The sequence below is a fragment of a genome, unplaced genomic scaffold (assembly GCF_019419815.1).
Source record: "Pyrus x bretschneideri cultivar Hongxiangsu unplaced genomic scaffold, Pyrus_bretschneideri_v1 Contig5, whole genome shotgun sequence".
Lineage (NCBI taxonomy): Eukaryota > Viridiplantae > Streptophyta > Magnoliopsida > Rosales > Rosaceae > Pyrus > Pyrus x bretschneideri.
In genome coordinates, this window is record NW_025999787.1 from 9246493 (window position 1) to 9268303 (window position 21811).

The following is a 21811-nucleotide window of genomic DNA, read 5'->3' on the forward strand; positions in this document are numbered from 1 at the left end:
ATGGATGGAATTCCAAAGGTGGATTTTTGTTGCATGAATTTCATAACTGAAAAAATTAGTCAACTAATGCAACAAAAATTATTCCTTTCTTCTTCTTCCTCCCTACCAAATCAACCCAAAATTCAACCCCTCCCTTTAACTCTCCCTATATAATTTATAGGTTTGAACAATACAAGAAAAATACAAAAAATTGGGTGAATGAGAAAATTTAGAATGCTTGAAAGTGTCTTGGTCCACAAGGCAAGATAGATGATGGACAAGTGGTAGTGTGATTCACTCTCCATGCATGGAGATGATGAAACAGGAACGACAATGATCATTTCTCATATTACATACAAGCTAGCATATTATGTTGTTTGTTTCCGTTAGTCTAAAGAAATGGTCTAAATTTAAGGTATGGCATAAAAGTACACTTGACGATCAATAGTTAACATTTTCCGACCATCGAGCTTTTCGATTGTTCACATCAAGTAAAGCATAACTCTCTATCCCTTGAGAGTCACAAGGAATTGACATGCTCAAAGCATAGAGTCTCCATTTGTTTCAAACTTGGTTGAAGAGGGCATAGTGGGTGAACCAATTCCCTTTATGGTTGGACTAATATGTCCCAAAGATCTTAAGTGTCCAATTTGACCTACAAACCTAATTTACATGGGCAATCCCTCCAAATATAAAATTAAAAAAAAGTTATATTGATAATTTGTTCTTCCCTTTCCCGCTAAATCCAGAAATATATAAATAGGTCCTCCCTCACAAGTCTAAGCTCACACCATCACCACTGCTGCTACTACAAGTTAATTCACAAAGCAATGGAGGCTTCCACATTTACCCTTCTGCTTGGCCTTCTTGCCTTCCTCACTTTCTTAGCTTCTTTCTCTGCTGCAGAAGATCACTTCCATGAATTCATAGTACGTATTCATTCATTCGTATACACAATCATCTTCGTATTTGTATATTCGTATTCATAACGCCTTCGATTTGTGTGTGGAAATTTCGAAATAGGTTGAAGCAAAGCCGGTGAGGAGGCTGTGCAGAACCCACACCACAATCACAGTGAATGGTCAGTTCCCGGGACCAACTTTGGAAGTCAGAAATGGAGATTCCGTTGCCGTCCAAGTTACCAACAGAGCAAAATACAATATCACCATCCACTGGTATTCTTTCATCATAGTTTACGATTCTTTTGAATTTTCCGCTGCTAATGAGGCTCTGGTCCAACCTATATCTGACAAACAAAGAGAGTTTGGCGCGTTTTAGAGAACTCAGGAGAACAATGCTCTAACGATCAATATCGTATCAAGACAGGGCACTAAACCGTGGTTTATACACTGCTTGATGTCTGTATGTCTGTCTAGTGTTCGCCCCAAGTTTTTACAATGCTTATTGTTCTATATCTTTCAGGCATGGACTGAAGCAGCAGAGAAATCCATGGGCTGATGGTCCTGAATACGTCACACAGTGCCCTATCCAGCCAGGAGCTACTTATACATACAGGTTCACAATCACAGACCAAGAGGGCACTTTGTGGTGGCATGCTCACAGCAGATGGCTTAGAGCCACTGTCTACGGAGCCCTCATCATCTACCCTAGATTGGGTTCTCCCTACCCCTTCTCAATGCCGAAACAAGAAGTTCCCCTTCTTCTTGGGGAATGGTTTGATCGAAACCCCCTTGATGTCCAAAGGCTTGCGGCTTTCACAGGAGGAGCACCTAATGTCTCTGATGCATACACCATTAATGGCCAGCCTGGTGATCTTTACAGATGTTCCAAACAAGGTTTGCTAAAATCCACTTTGCTTAAATACGCAAAAATAAAATGATGTACAATGTGTTGACATAAGGAAACATGGCAATGCAGAAACCATTCGAATTCCAGTTGAATCGGGCGAGTCACTTCTCCTGAGAGTCGTCAACTCTGCACTCAATCAAGAACTCTTCTTTACTGTTGCCAACCACCAACTGACTGTTGTGAGCGCTGACGCAGCTTACACAAAACCTTTCACAACCAGAGTTATCATGCTAGGGCCTGGCCAAACAACCGATGTTCTGGTTACTGCTGATCAGCCCCCAGCTCGCTACTACGTGGCTGCTCGTGCCTATCAGACTGCCCAGAATGCACCCTTCGACAATACCACCACCACTGCTATCCTTGAGTACAAGAATGCTGCTTGTTCAAAGAATGGCAAACCTTTAGCACCACTATTGCCTAGATTGCTAGCTTACAACGACACAGCAACTTCTACTGCATTCACTGCTCAGCTAAAGAGCCCATCCCAGGTCAAAGTCCCCATGCAGATTGACGAGAACCTGTATTTCATTGTGGGTTTAGGACTGAATAATTGCACAGTTCCTAACAGCCCTCGGTGTCAAGGACCAAATAACACCCGCTTTGCAGCTAGCATGAACAATGTTTCCTTTGTATTCCCAAGAAGCACCTCCTTAATGCAAGCCGCCTACAGTGGTGTACCTGGTGTCTTCACCACAGACTTTCCACCTGTTCCTCCTGTGCAATTCAACTATACCGGAAATGTGCCCCGGGGACTATGGTCACCTCGTCGTGGAACTAAGCTCTACAAATTGAAGTATGATGCTAATGTACAAATAGTGCTTCAGGACACCAGTATTGTGACAACTGAGGACCACCCTATGCATCTTCATGGGTACCATTTCTACGTGATTGGATCAGGATTTGGAAACTACAACCCCAGAACAGATCCAGCGAAATTCAACCTCGTTGACCCGCCACAGAGGAATACCATTGGAACGCCTCCAGGAGGATGGGTAGCTATTCGATTTAAGGCTGATAATCCAGGTAAGATGCTAATCTCGTATCATAAGCTTTCTTCTAACTTATTTTTGTACACTATTTTGATGTTTTTTTCACTTCTTAATCCAAATAGGTGTCTGGTTGATGCATTGTCACTTAGATGCACATCTCTTCCTGGGTTTGGCAATGGCTTTTCTAGTCGAGAACGGAAACGGACCACTACAGTCTGTAATTCCTCCTCCAGCAGATCTACCACGATGCTAAATTATCAGCAGAAGATCACACTAGTAGTTGGATTTCACTATTGAAATTCAAAGATTTGTTGTTCTCTTGCATTCTTAGATTATTAAGTATTAGGTCGAATTTGGCGCAAAACCAAGCGCAATAATGTTCTAGGATTTATACAGCCGACCTCACTTACTGGGATAAGGCTTTGTTGTTGTTGTTTTATTAGGTTGAATTTGTCAATGAGTCCCATTGTGATTTCTTTTCCAGTATCGAGTCAAGAGTTGGACAGTGCTCCAACAAGCAGCTACGTTGTCATGTTATGATTTGTTCCCAAATTCAAGTAAAGGAATATTAGATTTGAACAGTTTAGAATACATATCTTATTCAGTCCGGCTGAAGAAGTTGAGGTTCCACCATAAAACTAAAAGATAGTATGGGGAGTAGCCCAATTACTTATAAGCACATGCAAGGTCCCTTCTTTTCCCGATGCGGGATTCATGCTCTCAACACCGGCTTTCAGATGATGAGTTGATAGCTCAACATATAAAGGAAACATGACTTGAGATAAACCTAGCTTATATGTTGTGAGATGGTGCCAACTTCCCCAAAGGGTGCACCTTCCAGTCTACATAAAACCGTTATAGAAATAAACTACTGCAACTCTTACAGCAAACTCAACTCCTAACATGAAGATCATAACCAAGTTGACCAATCCTCCATAATCTATTATCAAACAATAAACAGAAAAAAGCAGGAAAGACACATGATATGCGAAGCATATGGTATTTAGTGAGGAGATGCAATTTCTTCGATTGCAAGAGAAAAAATTCAATTAACCACAACTGGATAAATATAGTTTTTTCTTTCTTTTTTTTCTTTTCAGAACCGCTTGCCTTAGAACAAAATGTTAGCGTAAACAATGGTACACCTACTTCTCAGGGAGACTAAAACCAAAACGTCAATGCAAACAAGATTACGGTAACTACTAACAACATAGAAACGATAGTTATGGATTATCAACATGAATCAGCATCCAGTTCACTAAAGCTGCATGTGTTGGTTAAAACCACTCACCAATCAGGCAACAAACTTCAAACATCGAGTATCATTGTGTATATTCTGGCAACGACCCGAGCAGAAGCGCACCCCACACCTCACACATGTGTAGGTGGCAGCAGAACCACAAACAGTGCAGAAATGGCGGCGGGAGGTAGAGCTTGGTGGTCCCACTGCTGCCTTCAGATAGGAAGGAACATGAGGAGGCAAGGAGTCGAGATTTGCCTGTATCCATGAGAAAAATTTTGTAACGAAAGACACATCAAGGAAATTCAAATCCTAAAAGAATACGTGTAGCAAAATCCCTGTTACCTCATGCAGAAGCTCAAGGAATGTTCTTGGGGCCTTCTTGGCCTCAAGAGCTTTTGCCTGCCGGGTTTTACGTTTGGTACCCTTAGACTGCTTCTTTGTTATAAACACTGCAGCAGCAGTTCAAATTGTTACTTATCCTTCATTCCATCAATAATTGCAGAAGGAATTTCCTAAACGTTTAGTTATTAACTTATTACCTTAACCAAATTCGACTGGAACAGAACAACAAAAACCCAGTAAGACTACCTAACCTACAATTGCCTTTGATAGACCACTTACTGAAATAACTTCAAGTGATGAGAGAGAGGGGGAGAGCGGTTGATCACGAATATCTTCCGTCCTTACATAACATTTGATGGCCATACTTATACACCATAACTAATTACTTAACAAGCATTTCCCAACCACAATAATCTTAAAATGCATACATTGAAATCACAATGCACTTCGGTTTCAGATGCAAAATCATTCAAGAGAGTCTAAATCCCACTGCCGATTACAAGATAACAACTTCTTTTCGAAAACAAATAGGAAAATGAAAAAAACCACCAAGAACAGAGAGGTTAAAGAGAAGTTGCATAAAAAAAATTACCATCATCATCGTCAAGAGAAGCTTCATCATCGTCGTTAACTTCTACCGTCTCCAAACCAGCATTATCATTTTCCAAAGCTTCAAGCCGAGCAAGGGCAGCCTAAAACCAACCAGCATAACCCATCAACACTAATAAACTTATGCAAATTCACAGAAAAAAATCACCAAAATATTATAAAATACATATACGTTACCTGCGTGCGGTTGTCACTGCTCTGGAGGGCAGCAGTCATTTTCGAAGCAACCTTTCGAGTTCGACTCGACATTCGGCGCAATGGGTTGGACCCATCGTCGTCCATTGCTGCAGGAACAAGTTGAAAGGAGTTTTCTTTACGAAAATTCTGGTGCTGAAAAATCGACAGCGATGGCTTTCGATCAAGAAAGCAAGGTTGGAATGAGAAAAACCTTTCTGGGTCGGATTAATCTGGAGCTCACTGCGAGTGGTTCAGCTAAAAGTCGTCGTCTTTTATGAAATTAAGATTTGGGTAGTCGCTCAATTAGCGAAACATATCAGATAAAACAGAGACAATTGTATCAGCTAGAATATGAGAGAGAGAGAGAGAGAGAGAGAGAGTTACAGCACAACAATGGAGGAACTTGCAGCGAGTGAAGGGTCCTGGAGGAGGAGAGGGGCGTGGAAGGAAGTGAGAGATTTGGGCTTGGACTCCAATAGAAAGTAATTTCTTTGTTTGCATTTGTAAGTGGACCTTGGAATTGGCATGATGAGCCCAATTTTGCAAATCCAAGTGATTATTCACCCAAAGATTTGATTAGCACACTCAGAATCAAAATTTCTTTTTGACATTACAAGGTAGTTATAGCTTAAGAGGTTACCAGCATTAATCCCCAACGTAGGTGCAAAATAAACAAAATGCAAGATGACTTCCATCATAAAGTTCATATTTTCATTTGGATCTCTTTTTAATTGTACAAACAATTATTGGTACTTTGAAAAATTTATGGCGCAGTTGTTAAAGTGTAGTCCTTCCCCTATGGAAACATTAGAAATGAACATAAGATATGACTTTTATGAAGTGCTAATAAGAATTTCTTTTGTAGTGAAGATGATTAACTTTGTCAGAGAGTCGAGAATAGATGCTTAATTATGTTTATGTTTTGAGTTGAAGCAGAATATAAAATGAGTACATGATATGAAGTATCTGTACATGTAATAGCGTATGTTACATCACTATGTATACATGCAAATTATATACATACTAAAACCCAATCGAAGAGTTACTGTTCATAAACACAGTGTTTTGATGATTTTGCCCCCATTTTTCTTGTTCTTCTCCGTCAAATTTTTTTTTCAACTCACACATTGAATTGACGAAAATACCCCCTTGAGACTTGTAGGGTCATCTAGTATTGCGTTTCTTGAGCTTTCATTCTCTCTTCTCGACATCAAATTTGTTTATCAGCCTCTTTGTTCCTCTACTTTTTTCACGTGCAAACTTTCTCTTTCACTACGCCCTCGACTTGAGAAAAAACAGCACACGAACCAAGCTTCGAGCTTCAATCCGCCACACAGATTTCTTCCTCTTTGCACCTCTTTTGAAATCCCTCTCGTAAGTTTCCTAACTTTACCGTCAATTGTGTTTTCTCTCTCTCTCTTTATGCGCTTTCAATTTTTCACATTCTATACAAAACCCAATCAAAGAGTTATTGTTCATAAACATAGTGTTTTCACAATTTTGTCCCCATTTTTACTGGTCTTATCCCTTATTTTTTTCAGCTCACACAAAGACAAAAATGCCCCTTTGAGACTCGTGGGGTCACCTAGTATTGCGTTTCCTGAGTTGTCGTTCTCTCTTCTCGATAGCAAATTTGCGTCTTAATCCTTTTGTTATTCCTATCAGTATTTACGTCTAAATCCTTTCTTTTTGAAACTGTTACTCAACATGGTTTCGACCTCTTGAGATCGTGAGTTTAATTAAGATTATCGTTTTTCTGTGTTTGGGCAGGAAAACGTAGGAAGAGAAAGAAACGAACTTTGGATTTTTTAGAAACTTCGTAGATATTCCATGTATTATTATATATGGCAACTGGAACATTTGGGTAACTATTAACCTTTTAATCAAAGCCTACATATGCTAATAGATTTGTAATTAGGACCAAAGAAGTTAATTGCTTTTTTCTTTGAATGGCTCTACTAATTATCCAACAGGGCACTTTGTTTAATCATATATATATTCTGACGATGAAGAATATAATTCATGAGTCCACTCATCTTGATGCAACAAAATTAAGTTTCATTTTACTGCTGTTAGTCCACAGGGTTTATCAAATTTCTTTTGAATATGTGGAGTTAATTTGCTCTTACAAGTTTAGAATTGTTATTGGCTTTTCAAAAATTCATTTTGTACTTCTTACAAGTGTACTTTCTTTTTTTAAATATAGAAATTTTGGTGTGCACGATGAGAATTTTGGAGTGCCAATAACAAGTCTCTTATTTTTTATGGAAGTTTATATGACATAATTTTAAGCTTTTACATGAATCACATGTATGTAAATGGTATTACCTATATATGTATATATATTTAGAATTTTCTACATATTTTATACGATTCAAACATGCAGCATCATGTGGGCACCGTCGTACCAATTTTATTCAATCCCCTAAACTCTATTAATTCTACCTCAGCTCATTGCAATTCCCTATTTCTCTTCAAATGCCATTTTTCAAAGCCTTAACCTAGCTAGCAATACATACACTGGTTTAAGAAATACCAAACTCTAGTTAACTACACCATGAAATCAACAAATCCTTCACCTTTTGAGTAGGGCTAGGGCTACATGCAAACCTTCCACTTGTACTATCTGACCCTTGCCCTCTCAAAATCTGCTGCTGTACCACTAACACAGAAGCAGTACAACAAAAATCAAGAGAGGAAATATAGTCCCCAATTATTCCCAACTCATCATTTTCCCTCCAATATGAGAGCCCAGATACAAGCACAGGATTGATCCCTTGTTTCCTTCCCACAATCCAAAGGTCATAATTATTTTCAGTATCATCATTCACTGATTGAATGGCTGAGATTGTCTCTTCCCCATTCCTAACCGTCATTTCTCTATAACTCACCCTCTCATTCCTCTCATTCTTCACCCAAAACCACGTCACAGCGCCATCGTCCAACTTCTTCTCCATCTCATCATCACCTACAAAATTATGCGAAAGAAACCGAATCACAGTCAGCGACACGTTTAAGTTCCCGGCCATCCTATCTGCATAACACAATGCCTCCCTAGAATCCGCTCCGCCCAAAAATAGCACGGCAAAATGTAGCTCCCTGTTCCTAACTGCCAGTTGGTTATGTCTAACACGAACCTTGTCAACCAGAACTCCAACTGAGCAAGGTGCATGGGCCAACACATTTGAATTGACAGATCCAACCCCATGCCTCACAATTCCTGTTAATTGTTGTCCAACAGTATCCAAACACTCCTTGTGAAAAGGCAAAATTATGATTGTGGCATTTTTCACAAGAGCTAGGTCACAAATGTCTTGGTACATTGTTCTATTTGGCACTATAGCTGTGAAGGGATGGAGCCTAACACACTCACCTTTGGTTTCTTGGTATTGCTGCAAGACATTGTGGATTGTGTGACAAACTGCATATTTTGAATCATGCTCTTCTTGCTTTTCGTGGTCTATAAGCACAGGAGAAGCCCGGCCAACAAGATCGATGAGACGGAGAGAAAAGATTACGAACCGGGTGCTTAGAGTTGGATTGGAAATCTCAAGAAGGTTGATGAGGGAACCTGTGCTATCTTCATCATATATACATAGGACTATGCGAAGTTCTGCGTCTGCCTGAGGAGTGTGCTGGATGGTTCTCCGTTTATGGACCATGTATGGCCTCGTTGGATCATAGAGGATGCTGATCAAGGGTGTGGATATTGCAGTCATTGTAGTGAGGGATAGCACCATCATTGTAAACCCTGGAATCCCCATTATCTGTGCATATACACACACAAAACAGCTAGCAAGTGAGTTCGGATGAGGAGAAATATGTTTCATTTATGATTTCTAGGAAAAGTAAAAATGCTACACCCTAAATTCAAAAGCAACGTAGTTTAGATATAAGCACAAGCCGGTACATGAAGAAATAGTAGGCGCTTCACAAATAAGCTCATCAAAACTCGATTATAGTTAAAAACACCAAAATGATACGTAAGAAGTTTTCTCTAGTTTGATTCTTTTGAAGTGTCTCTCAATAACATTAACAGTTGTCAAGAGACTACACACACGTACTTATTAGGTATAAAATGTCTTGGCAACAAATCTAAGAAACTTTATGCAATTAATGGAAGATCAGAGTCATTTTTTTTACCGTCTACTATAGCAGTTACTGTGTTTATTAACAATGTCGTATACTGCAAGAAGTACAAATTAACTGCCATGTAACATGATCCTCATACTTTCTGTAAGTCCATTAAACATTTCTTTCATATGCATGCCAATGACGTTTACCTTTTTGTCCATCCAATGGAGAAAAACCACTATCTCCACTTGACCTTTTAGGATCATCATGAAGCTGAGCGTAACACCATCTCTGAGTGGCAACTCAAAGAAGGCAGAAGTGATTAGGGTTCCAAGCAACTTAGCCACATAGGCAGTCAGAGTGATGGCAAACATGGGACTCAAGCTTGACCAACCAGCAGAGCTCATGGCATTCACATCCACAGAAAGACCAACCAATGCAAAAGAAAATGGCATCAAAACATCCACTATAACCATCTCACTCCTCTCCACAATTGTTGATCCAAGCGGAGGGCCATCCGGGATCGCCAAACCCAACCAGAATGCACCGTTTGCGATCGCGATCCCGGTTATGTCAGCCAAACCCCCCATCACTAAAACCCCCAAAAAAATCATCACCACATACCCTTGGTTCACTGGCTGCCCCTCTGGGGTGGTCTCAGCAATTCTCACCAAACTTCTTCTTATCACAAACACAATGAAGGCCAGATAAACAACCAAAGAAATCAAGTACCATAACACAGCCAGGTGGTTGCCCTCACCTTGCTTAGCTGCTTCAAATACAATCATTACACCAACTCCCATTGCATCGCTTATAACCGATATCGACAATGCCAGTCGTCCGATCTCCGAGCTCAGAAGGTTGAGCTCTTTGAGGATGGAGTGGATGATTGGAAACAATGGTAGGGCCAAGCCGGAGGAAATGAATCCGAGTGAAGAAATTCTAGCTAGTTCTTTGTCCATGGACTTGCGCAAAGTGAATGCAACAATTGATATAAGTATGAAAGGGAGGAGCACTCCAGCAAATGCTATGTACAATTGTTTCTTATTTGCCTTTTTCACTAGGGAAATGTCCATTTTCACTCCGGACAAGAAAAAATAGTAAGTGAATCCAATTGCTCCAATATTTTTCACTATGAATTGTGAATTTTTGGGGAACATAATTGAGGTAAATTTTTCGCTGCGGCCTAAAATTGACGGTCCAATGAATATACCACCCTAAACAAACTTAATCAAGTCAATTGTAATACCAAAATGGTGAATTCCATACAAACCTAGCTAAGAATATATGAACTTTAGAATGATATATATGTATATATGCACACATACATGAAGGTTAGACTGCAGATGACTCTTGGGCATTCGAATCAAAGCTTTGAATGCTCAGAGAGTGCGTGCATGAACATTTTTGTATATGCATATATGTAGTAACAAATTAATATGCAAGATCTCTTAGGGAGAAGAGGAACGTACAATGACTTCTGAGACAATTCTGGGTTGTTTGAATGGCTTGAGAAGAACACGGAGGATACGAGTGAGGATGATGACCAATGCAAACTCTAACAACAAAAGTGTGAATGAATTTTTCAATGGATTTTGACCATAAAGTAAGCTGAAGGAGCCTGCCTCTCGGGCCTTTCCACATGAAATAATAATTGAAGGGTAAACATTGTTGAGATTTATGGATCCATTGTCGGACTGAGCTTTCAAGGACGCCTGAAATCTGTTTGAACTTCCATCCCAAGGGGTTGGGAGATGGTAAAGTGGGAATTCCCTAACCATGAAAAGAAGTGACTGGAAACCCTAACCATGCAAATGTTGAGAGAGAGAGAGAGAGAGAGGAAAGGCAAAGAGGGGTGTGGACATGCGTTAATAAGGGATAGAAGTTCATGAGTTTGAGAGGTTGCCAACAAAAAACATATAGTTGTGAGGTTGTCGATAGTTTGTGCATTCCCTGTGGGAACACAATATTATCCATTTCCTTACTAGTTCAAATGTTACCTCTACAATTCTATTTAAAAATTGATATAAAAATGTTGAAATAAACCATTTAAACATGAGCGGAGCAAAGAATAGAATCCTTTTTATGTAATTTTATTTTAACAAACAAAAAAATAATAATCCTAATATCTAAAATTGTTTCAATCACAAAATCATTTTACGATTTTTCAGCATAAAAATCAATAAAAACTTTAATAATTAGGCATATGTCAAAACATATTTTAGTTCTTTTTAATCAACAAAATATTTTCAGGCCCTTACTTGCCTCTCCTAATCTAAAAGCGGTACACCATAACCAATTGCACATTTCTTGATTTTTCACCCCTAACGTTTCAGATTAGGCTTTTGGCCAAGCCTCAAGGTACCTGTTTTCCATCCATGTATGTCAGAGTTGGGCTGCTTATCGAAACGGTTGTTCCAGAAAGCTTTGCGGGGCATCTTCAATTTTCTGAAGCTTTTCTAGGGTTTCAAGCTCTGGATGGAACCCCACACTTGGCGTCTCCAAGTGATGATTCACATCTATGAAGCATGGATGGTGATACGATATGACACAACACGGTACTATAAAAATCTCTAAAGGATACGATATGCCACGGATACAACAATAAAAATATATAAATTAAAACATATTTTAACATGAAAATATCCAAATTCTAGTTCATTTGATTTGTTGAAGAAGAAAAGTTGGAAATCTAAACTTCCTTACCTACAAAAGAAGAATTGCGAGTTATATTCATTGTTTCAAATAGAGGCACGCTCTTCGATTAATCAACTTTCAATTAAATCTCTGTTTTATATTACTTTCTCCTCTTAGTTGCTCATCTGAAAAAGGATCCTAGCTAAAAGCCATATACTTGTATCCCAAAAGTGGAGTCAAAATTGTACTTGTTAACCATAATATGTATCCGGTGAGAATTTAACAAGTATCTATTTGATAGAGTATAGGATACAGGATACGTGACCAAACTAAAGTATCGGCGCTTCATAGGTTTACGTACTCTTCAGCCACATGTGGTTCAATATCATAATCAATATGATGTTGGTTTCCAATCATGCATCACAGGTTCGAAACTCACCCTCTACTAAATTATTGTAATAGTTTCGAATCCTCCCCTCCTCTTAATAATAATAAAGGAAAAGGATTCTCGCAGGATCATTTTCCTAGGGATTCTAGAGATCCCGTGATCATGACCGTTTATCGTACATCGTGTAGTTAGTTTTCGTTAGGTACTATTTATATTTAATTTTAAATTTTAAATTTTGAAATAATTTTTTATCGTACGATGTACGATGATCAGTTACGATCATGTGATTCCTATGATCTTCAAGAAAAGGATTTCCAATAATAAAAACATTCTTCACTCACTGACCCCCACGTACCTTCCCTACTGTATGTATCTGCCGGTCTTCAGCTTCCATTTGACTTTTTTTTTCTTTAGGAAATTTTGCGAACCAATGCCCAAGAAAGTTTGATTTCTTTTTGTTTTGGTTTTGTGGGTTGGTGTTAATCGGTGTAAATTGGTCATTGAATTTTCAATATGAAAGAAAGATTGTGTTTTTCAAACTAGTAAAGAAACTTGGAATTGGGCATTTGGAAATTGCCACTTGAAAATTTGGAGTAGAAGAAAACTGAAAGAGAGAGAGAGATGGGACGGCTTGGTTCTCTCTCTCTCTCTCTCTCTCAAGTATGCGAGACAACCCCAGATTTGAGTTGAGGGTGGCTTTAAAGTTGTCCTTGCTAGCCGCTAGGCTCCCACTCAGTTCAGGAGTAATCTTTTGTTGTAATTTATGCGTTCTACATTGCAGTATCCATTTTCCAATGTAGAATCTGCAGTGCAGTTCCATGGTTAATTAGTCATTTGATAGAATTATAGAATGAATTTTTATGGAACATTTGGTTTAATGAAAAATTGAAAATTGAATTTGTTTCTTCTTGTTCTTATTAGCTTGGTAAGTTGGATAACTTTTATTGATTATTTTATTTTTAAAGTATTTGTCATTCTTGGCAATTGTTTGTTCTTATATATTCTATTAAGAGAACCTCCCTTGTCAAATTTTTATCCCATTTGTTTCTATTTTGCCCTTACTTTTGATACACAATATTGACATTAGGATGGCAAAACAGTAATTTTTTATCTTTTGAGAAAATGACAATCATATCCCTATTTTTTCTATTTTATCCTTTTTTTTTTTAAATGACAATCATATTTCTATTTTACCCTCATAAGACAAAACATTAATTATTTTTTATTATTAAGAAAATTCTCTTTGTCAACCTTTTGAGAAAATGGCAATCATATCTCTATTTTTCCTATTTTATCGTCACATTTGATACACAACGTTTACATAAGGAGGACAAAATAGTAATTATGTACCTTTTGAGAAAATAACAATCATATCCCTATTCTACCCTATATTAAGAAAAAAATATGCCCTTATTAAGAGAAACCGCCTCATCATCATTGTCCCACACTCTTTTTAAAAAAATTAAAAACTAATCACACTCCTTAATCAAAAACAAAAAAAATAAATGAAATTGTGTTGCCAAAATTAGATTAACCGAAATCAACCCAATTAAGTCCAAATTTTAATGCTTGCAAGTGTACGAATCGTTAAGTAGTATAGTAGACAAGCGCAAGATTGTTCCAACCAAGATTGAAATAATTCTAATTATCTAACTTAATTTGTATTGCACTTGAATTGAAATGGAAAAATTGATGATTTGAGAAAGAAATTTGAAATTGTAAACGTAAACAAAAATCAAATGAGCTTAAATAAATGACAAGAACAACAAAGAAATCAAATTATAAATCAATTGCGAAAGACAGTAGAGCATCCGATTTACCATAACCAATCCAACTCAATTTCTACAGTTAATTATTAATGAGTAATCATCCAAATTGATGGTCTAGTTCCTCTAATTCATATAGTATCCATGACATCTAGATTACTATGTATACTCATATGTGCTAACAATCTATGGCATCTAGATTACTAAACACACACGAGTTCATTAACAATTTGAGAACTACTTAAGAGACCACATGAAACCTAGTGTATGACATTTACATCAAGGAATTCATGGTACCATTTGCAATATGATAAAACCAAATTAACAACATGACATCTATGTTAACTCGCATCAAATACACTCAACTCAAACCAAAGTGGTGACCAATCACCAAAATTAAAATCAAGCTCATAAGCACAGCAAAATAATACTCAAAGTGAATGAAACTTCATAAATAGTTAAACTGAGAAATTAAGAATTTATAGTTAGGCTACATCGTAGCCCTAGCAAAAAGAAATCAGTTCCGAAACATAATCGGAAATATTATTGAATTCATAAAATTAAAAGAAAATTAAGTTTAGAAAAGCTTGAAAATCTCTTGCTTTGCTGCTGCCTTCTTCCCCTTGATCTCTAACTGCCGCAAAATTTTTCTCCTTTTCTTTTCTTGTTGAATGATGTTCAGTTTGCCTCCCTTTAATGCCTCTTCTTTTTCGCTTTCCTTAATGAACAATGACCAGCCAATTAACTATATTAATCCGCAATTTTTTCCTTCTTTGTCTTGCCCACTTTTGCTTCCTTCTTCTGCTTGTCTTATTCTTCCTTTTCTTCTTCCCTCTTTCATTCATTTCTTCCATAATGAACAGCCCCAATTATCTCCAAATTAATGCCAATTGAACTCCATCTATTCCTTTTGGTTTCTTTTGTCTTTCCCCTTAACTTCCTTCTTTCATTCTCCATAACCGACGAATACTTAACATCGATTTATTGTTGATAGTAAAAGAAGAGATGACAATTGAATTCCTTGATGGCCACTTTGTGGATTTACACACCTCCATTTATTTCTCAATGAAGAAATACATAATCTCGTGCCTTTTACTTGCTATTGATTTGTCACACCCCAAAACTTGAGGTGTGAGATTAAGAGAAATAAATAGGACAAAGTGGTTGTTTAAGGGTGTAAAACAATATTAGCTTAAGATTTTGTCAATGAAAATTTAAACTCAACAAATACATTAATCCAAAACTACAAAGCTAACTTAAAGAAATAGAGTTAAAGACTTCTTGTGGTAATACAAATTGCAAAGACGATCTGAACCTTAAAATTCACCAAAAATAACTCGTTCAACAAAAAAGTGTGAAAATTTCCAGATCCAAAATAGACACATAAAACTAAGTTGTTTTAAAATTTCATTGATTTTTGAGTTGGGGAAGTCTAGGAAAAAGTTAAATCTAAAACAGGCATGCTGTTGTTTTTCTAAAAACAGTTTTAGCAGCACCAAGTCACTTTGGAAATAAAGCTGAATATGTTCCAAAGGGTACAAATCTGAAATGTTCAGAATGTCACCCAGATAGTAGATAATCACCCACAGTTTTAAACATAACCCAGTTCATAGTGATTCTCCAAAGGCAATTCATTAAGCCTTACAGACTATAATAAGTTCAGAAAAGACCTTCAAGGTTTCATACAAGAAAAACGTGTTCAAGTCATTTGATGAAAATGTACATGAGCATAATTTATACAAGCCAAAAGATAGGTAATTATATATACACATGGTTTTCATTGCCCAGGTAAGTAGAGACACTAACCCATTTTGGCCTACCCCTTCTTAGTCTACAACGCAACAAAAAGATCATTTACAGTGTAAGATTAACTATACAAATACTTTGGCAGCTCACCCAAAAGATACGTCCGGACTCCCTTCTACTAGTCTAGAATAGAGCTGCAACTCGAAACCTAGCTAGTCAACCCTACACCACCTGAAAAATACATTTTTAGAAAAACGGGTGCGCATAAAATGCCCAGTAGGGGTTTTTCGGTAAGTCCGTAGTCATTTAAAATTTCTAGTGCATGCTGAAAAATGATAACAGTGATTCGAAGCAGTTTATATCCACCACTACGTAATCCGACAATGGAATTATACTCTAAAATGCTTGGAAGTAACAGACGGTAGGAAAACCAAAGTTTCAAAGTATAAACAGCTTTGATAACAACACGGTACAACACATAGTTCAAAAACACTTCTTTCATCATAAAGACAATAGAGCCATTGTCATTAAAAGAAACAATAGCACAACTGATCACAAAATTTCTCTTTTATCCCAAACAAGTGATTAGCAGATTGGAAAGAATCGTAATATACCTAGCCAACATATATACCACACATATTTGTCACATTGATAACTCATTCTTACAGCCCACACATGGAGCTTTCTCCGGGGAACATTGGGTCATTGTGCTCATAATCTAACAATTTCACGGGTCATTGTGCCCATTCATACATTTCTCAACATTCTAAACAGCACAGGTATTATACTACTTTCCATCTACTTTCAAAATCAAACATTCATCTCAACATGCTTTAATTAGAATCTCATAATGAGTAACATAAAAGGCATGCACGTTAATAACGAAATCTTGATAGCCCTTCAAATCATTTTAAACTTCCCCAAAGTTGTAGGAAGAAAATTAAAATCATTAGAAATCAACCCATAGAAAAACATTTGTTTCACTTCTTTCACATAATCAATAATGGAAAACATTAAAGTAAGGTTGAAATAGTGCTCAAATGCCAACAATTCTTTATCAAGTAAGAATGGAAAATCTAAATATTTTTATGGTTAAAAATTCCCCTACCTCAACACAATTTATTGATATTCAACTCCCATGGTGTTCGTCGACTTGTTCAGTAGTCACCTTGTTCTTCTCTTCCTTATCTATAAGTAAGAAAAATCATCACACACTGTTCATACAAAATACTAGACAACATACCCTAATTCAAGGTTAATTGGGGACTTTAATCAAGCACTTGGTGCTCATCTATAAAACTATAACATGCAATATGATACTTTCATGTTTCCTACTCCCACCCAAACTAATTCATGGGTTATCAAACCAAATATCAAATAGATTTCTAAGGTAAAAAATAGATACCTCTAATAAAGACAAAAGAAGGATCCTCACTTGGCCTAATCTTCACAAATAAAGAAAAAGAAAACTAATTCCTCCTCAAATTTTCTTTTTGGTAAATTAAGAGCTAAAAGAGATGAATCACTTCATCTCCTTCAGCTGGAGAAGAGCAAGATGAGAGAGAGTTCTCTAGAAACCTCATTCCCCTTTTATCCTTTCTTACCCACGTAAGCATCCCTTTTTTCTTTTTTCTTTTTTTTTTTTCTATGGATACACCACATGTTCTTAGGATACGAAAATCTACCTAATCCGACAAACATTGGCACAATCCTTTAAAAATTATTTTATTACTTGGGAAACTAGACGAAATGGAAGTTCTGTTATATAATTTTTTTTCTTCCAAAGGTTGGTCTCAAGTAAAAGATCATAATGGACCAAAATCCACTTAATATTTTCGGGATATTACATGATTGCTCCTTAGAAATTAATAAGATAGCATCAGTTTTTTTTCTTTCTTTTTCTCTCTTCTATGCAGATGAAATGATAAGAACAACCTTTCATGAGCTTTGTGGCCACATGTTCTTCTATATTTCTCATCCTGCATCCAATCATATTGAAATCAATTAGCACATGGTGGTCTCGGCTTTTAATATTTCAAAAGAACAAATGGTTAAATAGTTAGAGCACTAGATAAATGGCCATTTAAAATACGTACCAAACTCACTTGACTAGCTTTAAAGATAAAAGAGTTATGATATATTTCTCCATCATGTTATTTTAGCCATAAAAATACAAATGACATGTAATTCCTTACATTTAAATTCAATATATCACAAGTAAATGTAATTCAGGATAAAATAAGTATACAATTTGCGCTCATCAAATAATCCCAAACTTACATTTTGCTAGTCCCTAAGCAAAAGAATGAAAAACATGAAAAGTAATAGCATGGAAAATGTTAGCTTCCTCCTATGATCTTAAAGAATCTCAATCAAGAGTTCATAATAATCAAGAATTTTCGTAAGCACAAAGCAAGTGAATCAACCATATTCCAAGTGTTAGCCGAAACCTTTCAATCATCCTTGTAGTGTAGTGTGTGTAATAGCCATGCCAATGCAATTCCAAGCTTATTAAAATCATCATATGCAAACAAGTGACCTTCTCATAGGGCATACACTCATTCAAACATATATCTGGGTTATGTATTTCACTCTAATGATCTCATTAAACATGCCGCTATATGCTTGCTTATCAACCTAGTTCGGTGTCAATTTCAAGTAATTCCTTGGGTCAAAAGGTCTTTTGTCAGGTTGTAATGGGGATAAGGGTTATTGGCTATTAAAAGAAAGGATATGGAATTCAAAAATTTTGAGAAAGTATACATTAGAGCAAGCCAAAAACAGTAGCATCCCATCTCAATTTCGATTGGAAAATATGAACTTTGCATCACAAGCTATCCCTCCAACTTTAACTAGACATTGTCCCTAATGTCTTTCAACACATGAAATAATAATAAAAAAAAAATGACATGAACGAGGAAAAGCATTAGGAGTAAGACACTTCCCTAGTTTATGCCCCACATGGCAGTCATTGTGTTCCAACTCGTACATGCAATTTCCAAAGAAATCATCACCCCCAAACTTCGATGTTTCAGAGTTCTAACTTGTGTTGAATGGCAACAACATGAACCCACAAAAACAAAGGGTAAAAGGAAATGATCAGTAGCCGAGCAAGAGAGAAACAAAATTCAAAGCTAAATAAAATGACAAAAAATAAAAGGAAACAAAGGAAAAATAAAAAAAAAGAAAATTTGGGTTGCCTCCAAAAAGCGCTAAATTTATAGTCTTCAACCGGACTGCAGAACAGTTTAAGCAAGATCAGTGAGAAGAGGTGCATAATTGGTAGCATCGGATTTGACATCCACATTCACCTCCGTGTTCAAAACATCGACTTCAAAACACTCCGCCTCATTCGAGCACTTAATAGCTTTAAAAACTTTAAACACCACATGTTCTCCTTGTACTCGCAATGTGACTAGGCCCTTTCGATCTTCAATTACAGTATCCACAGTGGCCAAGAATGGCCTGCCTAGGATAATCGGGATTTCACAATCTTCTTCCATATCAAGAACCACAAAATCTACAGGGAGAATTAACTTGTCAACTCGAACCAACACATCTTCAATAATTCTTCTTGGGTATGTGACAGATTGATCCGCAAGTTGCAAACAAACTGATGTTGGTTTCATCTCTCCCAAACCTAATTGTTTAAAGATAGAGAAATGCATTAGATTAATACTTGCACCCAAATCACACAAAGATTTATCAAAATAAGTATTTCCAATTGTGCAAGGAATAGTGAAACTCTTTGGATCTTTCAACTTAGGTGGCAATTTCTTTTGTAGCACCGCATTACATTCTTCAAATAACATCACCGTCTCATGTTTAGCGAATCTCCTCTTCTTGGTGCATACGTCCTTCAAAAATTTTGCATAGCTCGAGATTTGTTTCACTGCATCAAGCAAGGGAATGTTAATATTCACTTTTTTAAACAAATCAAATATATCAGAAAAGTGTTAATCTTTCTTAGCCTTTTGTAACCGTTGAGGATACAGAATAGGTGGAGAAAAAAATTTCTCATGTACTCGTTCTTCCTCTTGCGGTTCAGTGATGCCAGTTACCAACTTTTCAACCGAGTCCATTTTTCCTTCACTCTTTTTCTCTACAATTTTCCCACTCCAGAGTGTGATGGCCTTGACTTGCTCTTGGTTTTTGGGATTGATCTCAGTTTGACTTGGAAATTTGCCCTTCTCTCTCTTTCAACCATCACATTGGCAATTTGACCAACTTGCTTCTCTAGCTGGTGTATGGATGCTTGTTGATTTTGTAGAGAAGTTTGAGTTGCTTGCATGAAATTGTCGGTGTTCTGAGTAAGAGTGTTGGTAGTTTGAGCCAATTGAGCCATCATATCTTCCATGGAAATCTTTTTGGCTTCATTGTTCTGGAATGGCATAGGTGGGTTCATTTGATTCTGTTGATTGTTCTTCCAAGCAAAATTTGGATGATGACGCCAACCAGGATTATATTTGTCTGAAAATGGATCAAATTGTTGGCGATTGAAGTTGTTCACTTGATTGGCTTGTTCTTGAATAAACTCTGGAAAATAATTGCTTATGGGACACATGATACTTGAATGTATACCTGCACAAATTTCACAAACAACATCAAATGATTTCACAAATTTAATAGTCATCAAATTATCAAACTTTTTAGCCGACATGGTGTCAATCTCATGTACTCCGGCCTTCTTCGATAATTCTCTATCGGTACCCCAACTTTTGAGAATTAGCCGTCAACGTATTGAATAGTGCAGAAGCTTCATCAACGGTCTTTGTCATTAGAGCACCCCCACTAGCAGCATCAATCATCCTCTTGTTATCAGTGCTTAAACCTTGATAGAAATTCTGAAATTGCAGCCATTCCGGTAGACCATGGTGTGGGCACTTCAACAACAAATCTCTAAATTGTTCCCAACTCTCATAAAATGGCTCACCATGGAATTGAGCAAAAGTCATAATGTCATTCCTCAACTTAGCAATCTTGGAATGAGGGAAGAATTTTTGCAAAAATTTTCTTGCCAAGTCATTCCAAGTTATGATCGAGTTGGATGGAAGGGATTGGAGCCAAGTCTTCGCCTTGTCTTTCAGTGAGAATGGGAACAAACGCAATCTAATGACTTCATCCATCACATTATGGATGTTAAGAGTGTCACAAATCTCTAGAAACTCATTGATATGCAAATTAGGATCTTCGGTTGACAAGCCATAAAATGACGGCATCATTTGAATAAATGATGGCTTCAACTCAAAATTGTTGGTAGCAATTTGCGGACGAACTATGCATGAAAGAGAGGTTGTCACCGTAGATCCTAATTTGCATATCAACATTTGGTTCTCATTTAGATTAGGGAGAGCTATTTCCGCAATTGGTCCTTGTGGCATTGTGTGCGCTCTCCGTAGGTGTCGAAAGGTTCTCTCAATTTCTGAATCGTACGGTACAAGCTCTAAACTTCGAGAATGGTGACCGTGCATAAACTTCAAAAAGTACCTGAAAAGAAAAGAAAGCAAAAACAAAAATTAAAATCAACACAAATAACAATAAAAATAAGTTAGAAATAGAATTAATTCAATCCCCAACAACGGCGCCAAAAACTTGTTGCCAAAATTAGATTAACCGAAATCAACCCAATCAAGTCCAAATTTTAATGCTCGCAAGTGTACGAATCGTTAAGTAGTATAGTAGGTAAGCACAAGATTGTTCCAACTAAGATTGAAATGGAAAAATTGATGATTTGAGAAAGAACTTTGAAATTATAAACGTAAACAAAAATCAAATGAGCTTAAATAAATGACAAGAACAACAAAGAAATCAAATTATAAATCAATTGCGAAAGACAGTAGAGCATCTGATTTACCATAACCAATCCAAGTCAATTCCTACAGTTAATTATTAATGAGTAATCATCCAAATTGACGGTCTAGTTCTTCTAATTCATATAGTATCCATAGCATCTAGATATGTCACATCCCGACCCGGGTGGCACCACTTCCCGGGCCCGCTCCACCACCGTAGCACGATATTGTCCGTTTTGGGCCCCAACCACGCCCTCACG

At 37.0% G+C, this 21811-nt stretch overlaps 3 protein-coding genes and 1 long non-coding RNA gene across 4 annotated transcripts; 1 reads left to right on the plus strand and 3 right to left on the minus strand.

Annotated features, from left to right (window-relative positions):
* The first annotated feature begins 558 nt into the window (after positions 1–558).
* LOC103945697 (laccase-3-like) lies at positions 559–3368 on the plus strand. Its single transcript, XM_009356297.2, has 5 exons — positions 559–908; positions 1003–1154; positions 1402–1775; positions 1858–2811; positions 2900–3368. Exons 1-5 carry the CDS (start codon positions 810–812, stop codon positions 3028–3030), a joined length of 1710 nt encoding a protein of 569 aa, XP_009354572.2. The 5' UTR covers positions 559–809; the 3' UTR covers positions 3031–3368.
* A 438-nt stretch (positions 3369–3806) lies between these two features.
* LOC103945706 (SWR1 complex subunit 6) lies at positions 3807–5514 on the minus strand. Its single transcript, XM_009356304.3, has 4 exons — positions 5149–5514; positions 4955–5054; positions 4363–4469; positions 3807–4275 (listed from the first exon to the last, which is right to left on the minus strand). The coding sequence occupies exons 1-4, from the start codon at positions 5251–5253 to the stop codon at positions 4072–4074; spliced, it is 516 nt and encodes a 171-aa protein (XP_009354579.1). The 5' UTR covers positions 5254–5514; the 3' UTR covers positions 3807–4071.
* Positions 5515–7637: 2123 nt separating this feature from the next.
* LOC103945715 (cation/H(+) antiporter 24-like) lies at positions 7638–11003 on the minus strand. Its single transcript, XM_009356311.3, has 3 exons — positions 10695–11003; positions 9432–10439; positions 7638–8915 (listed from the first exon to the last, which is right to left on the minus strand). The coding sequence occupies exons 1-3, from the start codon at positions 11001–11003 to the stop codon at positions 7695–7697; spliced, it is 2538 nt and encodes an 845-aa protein (XP_009354586.2). The 3' UTR covers positions 7638–7694.
* A 4623-nt stretch (positions 11004–15626) lies between these two features.
* LOC125470450 lies at positions 15627–17780 on the minus strand. Its single transcript, XR_007252699.1, has 2 exons — positions 16868–17780; positions 15627–15990 (listed from the first exon to the last, which is right to left on the minus strand). It is a non-coding gene; the product is annotated as an uncharacterized LOC125470450 (long non-coding RNA).
* Positions 17781–21811: the final 4031 nt, after the last annotated feature.